The sequence below is a fragment of the Manacus candei genome, unplaced genomic scaffold, assembly GCF_025592945.1.
Source record: "Manacus candei isolate 608988 ecotype Guabito, Panama unplaced genomic scaffold, ASM2559294v1 h1tg000048l, whole genome shotgun sequence".
In the NCBI taxonomy this organism is placed as follows: domain Eukaryota; kingdom Metazoa; phylum Chordata; class Aves; order Passeriformes; family Pipridae; genus Manacus; species Manacus candei.
The window spans coordinates 3,710,612-3,720,496 of record NW_026138096.1 but is presented as its reverse complement, the minus strand read 5'-3'; the positions used below and the strand labels follow the sequence as shown (position 1 = coordinate 3,720,496).

The 9,885-nt window shown below is 37.5% G+C and overlaps 1 protein-coding gene across 3 annotated transcripts in view; it reads right to left on the bottom strand.

Moving 5' to 3' along the window:
• Positions 1 to 367: 367 nt before the first annotated feature.
• Positions 368 to 9,885, bottom strand: part of WFS1 (wolframin ER transmembrane glycoprotein) — a 30,403-nt gene continuing 20,885 nt past the window's right edge. For all 3 annotated transcript variants that reach the window (XM_051798152.1, XM_051798151.1, XM_051798153.1), the window contains exons 5-8: positions 9,309 to 9,479; positions 8,613 to 8,693; positions 4,690 to 4,835; positions 368 to 3,045 (exon numbers count right to left, since the gene is read on the bottom strand). In XM_051798152.1, coding sequence (XP_051654112.1) covers positions 1,237 to 3,045; positions 4,690 to 4,835; positions 8,613 to 8,693; positions 9,309 to 9,479 — 2,207 coding nt within the window. In that variant the 3' untranslated portion in view covers positions 368 to 1,236. The remainder of the gene's footprint in view (positions 3,046 to 4,689; positions 4,836 to 8,612; positions 8,694 to 9,308; positions 9,480 to 9,885) is intronic.

Below are 9,885 nucleotides of genomic sequence, written 5' to 3'. Positions count from 1 at the left end.
ACCTTCTCCCCAGTCCCAGTGATGGCTGATATGGAAAGGCAGAAAAGAATCTAAAGCAGGATCAGTGGAGTAGTCACAGATCAATGGTGTGATGTATCTGTGACCTACAGCTATACAGTGCTCAGTAAAGGTCACAAGGCACAACAAAAGCAGGGGGAAGCAGTGTGTGTAGACTTCACAGCTACAAAAACTTCACCTGCCATACCAGATTTTACTGATGGCTTTAAAAATGTCAATTACAACTTCAAGTATCTCACACCAGAACATTTTAAACATTCTAAATTATAGTTTTCAGTGAAAGCTGCTATCAGCACAACACAAACAACTGCTCACAACGCCAAAGCATAATGAACAAATGTTGAAGCCATTTAATTCAAGTTGGTATTTTATGTTTATTTGCACAATAAAAATCATTAAACAAACATTCTATTTCAGTTTCCACAGTAGACTTTTAGGTACAGTTTCAGTTGCTTTGGCTTGTCCATTACTGGTACCATCCCAACACCAGCCTTACTCTCTGGTGTTTGCCTTTCACACACCAGCATGGATTATACCTTAGTGTAACTATCATAACCAGTCAGAACAAATAGAAACTTTTGTACACCACATTTAATGCAAAATAGAAGCTTGAGGACTTTTTAAAACCTTGCTGGGGTGTGAAATGTTGTGCCCTTTCAAAAAACAAGTCACTATCTTCTGGACAAATAGTGAAACACTGATTTCCGTACGCAGATATCACCACCAGGTACTGACTCTAAGATCACTTTTTTCTAGAAAACACCAAATAAATACAAGCAATAAATGCAACATAAGCTGTTGTCAGCAACTTATTCTAAATCATACCTGTGAAAATACAAATGGGCACATTGTGAATACTTAAAGCGTAAAGTGCTTTTAACATTGAGAAAGTGAATGCATCTAGTGTTGTACCACAGGCAAATATATATCCATTTTGGACAAAACAGTCTCCATGCAATTAGTCAGCAGCAATCCCCTGCATTCATTTACGATATTAAACTAGTATATATTACTTCAGTCATACAGGGTTTAAAGTCAGGATACAGTGTGTACACTTACAGAACTCAAGCAATGCTCTGCCTTAGCATACATTTTGAGCATTGCTACAGCAGGGTGGATTTTTGTTGGGTTTTTTTACCTTTTAAGACGCCAAACCTTTGGTAGTGTAAATGCAGTAAATGTACACTAAAGATACCACTGAACCAATATGAGAGCTCATTATACAGCTGACAGGAATGGGAAGAAGAAAAAATCAAAAGCAAATTTAATGGCTTTATGCACTGTGCTCCTCCAGTCATGCTCTATTTTCACATGCCTCCCTGCAGGTAAGAGTTTAGACATGCAATTCAAGCAAGTGATTGCTTTCAGTTCAAAGACAGGCCATTTACTGCCAAGACGACCCTCTAGAATTGTGCTGAATTCAATTATACTCCCTTGCCTCAAGTTCAACAACACTTTTTTAAACTCATTGCTTGCCTTCAGGACAATATCTTTGGTTATATCATCCTCCTCTATAGGTTTGGTTCCGTTTTTGCTACTGAAAGGCATGCCCACAGTTATTTCAAATTTGTACCGATCAAACATTTTCATATGGCATTTATGCTTTGTCAAATATTTCAGGCGACACAATTCCTCCTCCTCCAGTGTAACATTTTTGGGATCACAAAGAGGGTAAGTTTCACCGTACAAGCATCTCATCCAATCGCCAATAAAAAATGGAAGCATATTTATTGCAGATTCTGCACTGTTGTCGATCTCTGTCACGCGCACGTATTTGAACCGCCCAGTCCACGTCACTCTGTGTCCTTCCAGGTGACTGCATAAAATCTGGGTACGTGCCATGTTAGTCTCCTTCCAGGCCCGGGGTCCGCAGAGGAAAGCATACTGATTCCACGTCAAGGTGGAGTTGTAAACTTTCATCCCCTCCGATCGGTACACATAGAACCAACAGAACAACACCACAGCTGTGATCCACACCAGAATGAGCTTCACAATCGAGCTTCGAGTGAGCGATTTAACCACGTCAACTACAGAGAAGTTAACCTTTGTCCACCACCGAAGGAGCAAAGGAACAGTACACAGAACCAGGGTCACTACAATTTTCATGAGCTCCAGAGACAAAAACCACTTAATGAAGTGGATAAGACACATCAATGCAATGCCAACACCCAGCACTGGAAGCGCAAAGAGAAACAGAAAATAACCAATTGATGCACGAACGAGCCCGATGCCAGAGGACTCCCGCAGAATGACCACGGAGAGCTCACACCACATAAAGCAGACCAGATATGGGACCAGGTAGCAGTAGGTGCCTTTAAAATTCCGTAGTTGTGCCATTCTAAAGAAAAGATAGAACAAGTACAAAAACAGAAGGCATGGGATGCTTACATTTATCACAAAGAAATGGCCTACAGGAACAGTAAAGAAGGTTTTACCTAAGAATTTCAAGTAGCCAAAATTCCCAGGTAACACCTGCAATAGGGATAAGCAACCTGCAGCCATCTCAGTCATTAATGCCCTCCGTGTGTAAGGTTCTGCACTTGTGCTTAAACTCATATAACTTGTCACTGTGAAGAACACTGAGATAGTTGCTAACTCTGAGCATGGTATACAGTCTTTGCTTGCTATAGGGAAGGAAAAAATGACAAAGAATACTGACAGTAAAAAATAGATGTATGGCTCTAAGTGATTCCATCCAAAGTTCACCTCAGCTTGCTCGACATCTAGGTTTGGTTCAAAGCGAAGCAGTAAGTCAGTCAAAGCACGGAAGTTTTCCCAAGCCTTACTGTCCTGAAAAACTTTCAGTGTGCAAATCACCATAGAAATGAAGGACAAATAGAATATGACTAATGGAATAATGAAGGCAAAAAAATCAATTGTCAGATTACTGATGATGAAGAAGAAGATGAGAGCATTGATATGGTGTGTTGGAACAATGGTAGACAGCCAATGCATTCCTGCCTTTGAGGCAATATCTATAAGGTATTCTTTAATTTCCATAATGGCATGAAGTGGGTATTTTACAACCTGGAAAGAGAGAAAGAAGCATTTTATTAATGAGCAGTTTTGTATTTTTACATCCCAGATATTCTTAGCTGAAACAGTAGCAACCAGTTGTTTAACCTCAGCTGACATGAAAAGATTTATATTTCAGACTAATGTTGTCAATAAAATAAGATTACTCTGTCTGAGATTATTAGCTCTATTTTGATTAATTCAGTCAGAAGAAGCTCAGAGGCGATTTTGATTTCAAGAAAGATGTATTTCATTACCTTTGACACATATAATTAAATGGCTTCCTAGTCAAATATTCTGCTCCACTAGCTTCATACTGAAGATAAACTACATGGCTGCAGTCCTGCACAATCTTAAGTCATTATTTGAGCTGAGTGCTGTATCTTTAAAGGATGTAACTCTGCCACATTGTGCAAGGATTATGCTATACATTCTATGCATACAGGAAGTAGTGCCTATGATTCATATGGAACTACAGCAAGTCTTTACAGCTGTGGTTTGTCTTTAAACAATTCTTCCCAAGCATCTAGGGATGCAGCTGTCAAAATCTCATTTGGAAGCAGCAGCAATATGTTTAACTAATTACTGCACATTTAGTGATTCTTATAACTCCAAACTGTAACTTGTTACTGTAGAGGATCTTAAAATTCTACCTATTTTATGTGGCATTTTCCAACACAGTCGCCAGACAACAGAGGAACTGCTGGATTGAATCCATTCCCTATGACCAACAACACACTTTATACAGGATCAATTAAAAGGTACGTGATTTTTCAAACACGCATTCAGATACTTCATATTAGATGATGCTATCAATCCTCCTTCCCCCTAAAATGACAGTTTTTGTGTTTTCCCAGATCCTACACTTTAATACTAATCAGTTCAAGGGAAAGGCCAAGAATGCCCCAGTAAATATCTGTGCACTGTGATGAACTGGGACAACACACACAATTACTTGAGTGGAAGCTTATTTATTTGTGAAGGTATCCCTGTTCTTCATAAATGCATATCTTTCAGAACATGAGCTATTCCAAAGCTTGGAAAGATAAACATCTCACTCCCTCTTTTTCCCCTACCATATGATAATGGACACTACAATGAAAACTCTCAGGTCATCAGCCAGAAACCCCCTACCTTGCTTAAAATTTATACCAGTATTGAAGGCATGTACCTTTATTTTCCCTTCTCCTTTCACTACCTAGAGAAGTATCAGTGTAGGAACTAACAGCAAGTTCCACCATTCTTGAATTCCTTCATAATAGAACCTTTTCACACCTCAAGGCTATGGGTAATTTTTCTCACCTGTTTGCTCCTGTTTAAATAAGAAAGATATGAAACATATAATAACATCTATAATAAAAATATGGCAGCAATGACAGGTACATGTAAATCCTCACTGAGGTGTAATGAAGGTAGATTGTCCTCTTACAGGGAAAACCATTATCTCTTTCCTTTAAATATATGACTCATATATATGAAACTCTAAATATATATATATGAAGTCAAGTCCAAAAATAAATTACAGCAATAATTCTTGTCCTGATTGATATAGACCAAACACCAGTATTGAGAGAGAAGTGCAAGTCACCTCTGTCTTGTCTGGGATGTATAAGTTAAGAGCTCCTCAACATAATGTGTTCAGTATTGCCTTTTTACCTTCAGTCGCAGGGGTAACTCTTCAGGACTCTTCCCTGCCAGTTCATCATCTTCCTCTTCCTGCATAATCAGGTTAGATGGGATGATTCCCTTTGCATACTTCTTAGTAATTTCAACAAAGTCATCCAAAGCAATAAATTTTTTAGCTAAAAAGATAAAATGAAAATAGTTTCACCACAACATTGTATTAATTATGAATTGGAATATTAATTTTCTTTCCTGCCAGACTCTTCAAAAACTGAACTACTGATAACACAGGTTTATCTTGCAACTTGTTCTGAGGTCTCTGCTGAAAACAACAAGCTGCTTGTGCCAGCAATATATGACTACATCTTGTCAGACCACCAGGTAAGTTTATTATAAAGTTAAGTAGAAGAACAGAGTGAGTGAATGTAGCTTATGTGCAAATATTCCACAGGAAAAAAGACTGCTGGACTAGGTCACACAGTTTTAAATCATAAACTATTATATCTGTTTGAGAGAAATCTTTAACAGCCACACTGAAAAGAAAGAATTGTACAGGAACAGTAATGAATTATCTGTACATTATCAACTGAAAAACTGACTACTAATTTGTCATTTAACAGTCATTTTTCTGATTTCAGAAGTTACAGACATATAATTATGGGAACTACACAATTATTCATATCTACAAGACTAAACGTGGATTACTTACAGAGTGTTAATTGAATATGCTATGTGACTATACAAAGGGCCTTCCCCAAACTGTACCAACTGTGATCTAAAACAGAGAGCCAGCAACAAAACAGACTTTGCTCAGTTGACACAGAGACAAAATTTATCACTGCCCTGGAAGATCCTTATCCACTCCAGTGAGTAGAAGGGAGGCATGAGGTAACTTCTGAAAACTCTAGGGAAGCTGCAAGACTGAAGATGATTTACACACTGGCTCAGACTATTTGCACAGCCAGTTCCTCACATTAGCATGGATTAGCTAGTTTCTATGGCAGACAAGCTTGATGCAGTTTGTAAAGGAGGATAATTAACAGCAACTTTTCTTCCATACACTAAAGCAAATGACTTTGCTGTATATGTGAAAGAATTGAATGACAAAAATCCGTAACATGCCTCCTACATAGTAAGTTTAGTTAGTCAGCTGATACTAAGAAATGAAAGCTGGCCTGCTCAATACTAGTTTGAGATTTTAAAGAGACAGAAAATTTAACTGCTTCATTAAATTTAAAATCAGAGGATTAGTGGATTTGAGCCTATCAATTTTTTAATTTAAAAACCACTACATTCATAGAAACTACATAGAAATATCCTAGTATTTAATATTGAAAACACTGTAGATACAGAACAAAATAAAGTATTTGTCCCGAGATACATATTACAGGAAAAGGAGTTTTAAAAGAGTTCAACAGAAAACCAGCAATTTACAAACTGTTTTTTGCTTTAATCTCACAACATGGATACTGCCTTTTGCTTGGACTTCTACCTCTCCCTCCTCCTTGCATGAACCCTTATGCCCCACAAAATACCATGTGGCATGCCTCCCAAGAAACCAGAAAGGATTCATTTTCGCTAACTCTTCTTACCATTCACAGACTGTAAGGCAACATTGCTTGCACCAAGAAGGCTGTGAGACTCTTTAGCTGTCTTGGTGGGGTTTCAAGCCTAATACGAAATGTGTCATCTGAATTTATTAGGACATACCATACATTGCTAAGATAGTCCTATCGGTACAGAATCAGCAAGGAGACATGGTTAGAACCTCACAAAAATACCTTAGTGGCACTTTTAAAGGACTACAGGACACCCTGAGAAGGAAGGAGTTATTAACTTACTATGTATAGATGGCCTATCAAATGCAATGACATGTACCCTCTCAGGCATGCAACAACTGCCCATTGACAATGTTAGCTCTAATTTTCTGATTATACCTCCATTAAGGATAACCTAGATCAGATATCTGCAAACACATATCTGGCTTAAAGATTATCTTCCAAGTATTGTCAATGTCTTAAAACTGAAGGAAGAATCTCCTGATGGCAAGATAAATGGAGAAACTCAGCGAATTAGAGAAGTAAATGCTGGAGAGTAGCAGCTGTCTTGTTCCTCCATGAAAAGATAAAAGCTCTCTAGAGAAGAGGCAACAGCTTAACTCTTACTTTAAGTGTTTGATGAAAAATTTTCATTTTTAAATGTTATTAGTATTTTGTCACCCAAGTGTCTCTTGAATTGATATAAAAAGCACGTGTTGTAGATTCTACTTTATTATTCATAGATTTTCCTTCAATGTGGTTATGACAAATTCCCCTGCCTCCTCCATCCACCACAGAAAAAGAAAAATATTCACATCAATTTCTGCCTACGCTTACATGTAGGTTCTGTCCTACATGTAAGATAACTGTCCCGTTATTTTATCTACCATTTAAGTCTTTAAAAAATCATATCTGCCAGTTCCTTTTGTGATACTCTCTGAATTACTGAAGAATCCAGAACAAAATGATTTGCACACTAGCAGCATAGGCCAGTTCAGCTAAGGACTGGAAAGAACGACCAATGCAATACAGCTCTAATGAACCCAAATACATCTGCATTATGACACAGAGACTGGACGATGAAACTCAACAGTCTTATCCTTGAAGGACTATTTCTAGCTTTCCAGAAATGGCAGACAAGTCACAAGAACATCTGACAATACTCTCACAGAAGGTTTGATACGACCAGAGGTTTGCTCTCCAGATTATTATTTCTCCCATCACCTACTCCCTTATTCATACACAACACATGGTCCTCCTCTTTTACTTCTGTGAAAGTTAACATAAGACTGAAATATTCCACTCTTAGAAATGTTATTTTCAGAAGTCACCTGTGTAATGAACACAATCCTTAAAGGTAAAGGCCAAACTGACCTAAGAAATGTAAATCTAATCTTCCAAGGAGTTTAAACCTGCAAACCCCCAGATTTGGCTCACTAATCCATGTACCACTTCAGTCACACGTATTCTCAGCTACAGATGTATTAGTAAATAACATGCTTTGTGACATTTAAAAGTGCTCTTCAAGAATTGATGTAGATTGCACATGAACTATTTCATATGACCTACTGCATTTCAAGAAACTGAGGTTTTCCCAACAGTGATTAATTGAGCCTTATGTTAGATACTGTTCTTGAAAAACTACATGTGCTGTATTGTTGATAATTCATTTTCTTAATATAACAATTTAACTTTCTTCCTGAAAGCCCAACAATAACACATTAGTATTCCTCAGTTAAGTGAGCTTAAGGAGAACTTTATTTCAATTCTAATCCCCCACCCCACCATACCTTACAAAACTCACAGATTTGGGTCTACAAATCTGACCCTGTCTGTGTTGAGTGGTTTAATTCTTCCTAGTACATGAACTAAGCTGCTCCTAAATTATGAAAGAAATCTCTTGGTGCATCTTTCCTATATCACTTATTGAACAAATATGAAAAGACAAATATTAATTATAAGGAAAGGGCAAACAGAAGCAAGACAAATAGAATGAGGGATCTGTCTGCATTAAGTGGTTGCATAGTTAACTCCATCATTGTAATCATAAAGCTTACTGCAGTTTAGAACTAAAAAAAATATTGAAAGTGCAAAATCTTTTTTGCTGAATGGACCTTTAAGTGCTGAAAGGGCAAGAATATAAAAGTAACAAATGACATGCAAACTCCTCTTAGCAGTTGACTATAATGGTGATGTCTTCTGTGAGTTCACATGCAGATCAGTTATTTACCTTGCACATATAAGAAATGGACACTACCAGTTAATGGCAATCCAAACGTTCTACACATATGTATATAAAATATATACATATATATGTATAGAATATATATTCTTACTCTGGCAGCACAAAATTGTTTAGCAAAACTGAACAGAAACCAAAACCACTGGCAAAGATTGAAAGCAGCAGCACGCACTCACATTCACTGTTCACCAATCGCTCCAACATTCTTCTCTGCTTCTGCACGGACTTTGGGACTGGGCCAGGCTGCTTCTCACCATCTGGTTCAATAACAGAAGTTTAGGGAAAGTCAAAGCAGTCAAAGTGATCAAACAGTACCTGCAATATCTGGGGAATGGTACATTCTCAAGAGTCGGGAAAAGACAGACTTGCATATAAACAGGTAAGAAGTGGCTATACAGTTTTCTGTGTTCCTGTTACTGTATTAGAAAAGGAAACAGGACTGACATAGCTAACATGGAGTGCTGTGATGGCAGAGTGAGCCAGGTGTCTTGAGGACTGGGTTGGTAAAACTGAAACATCTAATAAGGTATCATCAGGATGATGATAGGAAGAAAAGAAAATCAAATACAGTAAAGCCATAAAATACCTATTTGCCTAGGACAGTGAGTGTTAAATGAAGATATTTTAAATATTTGGTCACTTGAGTGAGTGCTTAACTGAATCACAACCTACAACAAGATTGGTAGGCCCTTACGAAATAACTTCATTGGTCCAGAGAGCATTGTTATTTAAAGATGGTTACATTTTCTTAAGTAGATAATACATTTACTATTATCTCATGCCTAATTGTTTATAAAGCCCTTTAGGTTCTAGCTGTATTCTGCCCGTAAGTCTGTATTTTATGAATACCATAAATCAGTTCATAAACAAACCTCCATCGTCAACTTGCCCAACATTTTCCAGTAGTTCAGAAACTGCTAATTGCTTCTTCTTTTTTGGGTTTAATTTCCAATACATGACTAAGGCAGCTTTTCGCACAGCTCTCTCCAAGTCAGTCTCAGATGATAACTTTTTTACTTCTTCCTCATTCTCAGTGGTTATGCCTCAAGAAAAGAAAAAAATACATTACACACTATTATCCCACATCCATGCAGAAACGATAGATTTGCTCACAATTTATTTTTCTCAGTTGAGTCTGAAACTTCTCAAGTTTCAGTCACATTTTGACCATCTAAGTAAATTACTCAAATGCCCTTCTCTGCCCATTGCTTATCAAAATCTAAACACACTGCTTAAGTTTAAACTGTGCTTCAAAGACTGTGCAAGACATGCATTATAATTATGTCTTGCTTCACTTCTGAAGTACAGCGGATCAGGCAAAAGGTAGTGTAGATGCACATGGGTGACATGTAAAGGTCAGCAAGAACTGAAGGTGGTGTGTGGTTATATATGACCTTCACAGTAAAAGAAAAGAGGCTTCAATGAAAGATGAGGAGGGAAAGAACAAGT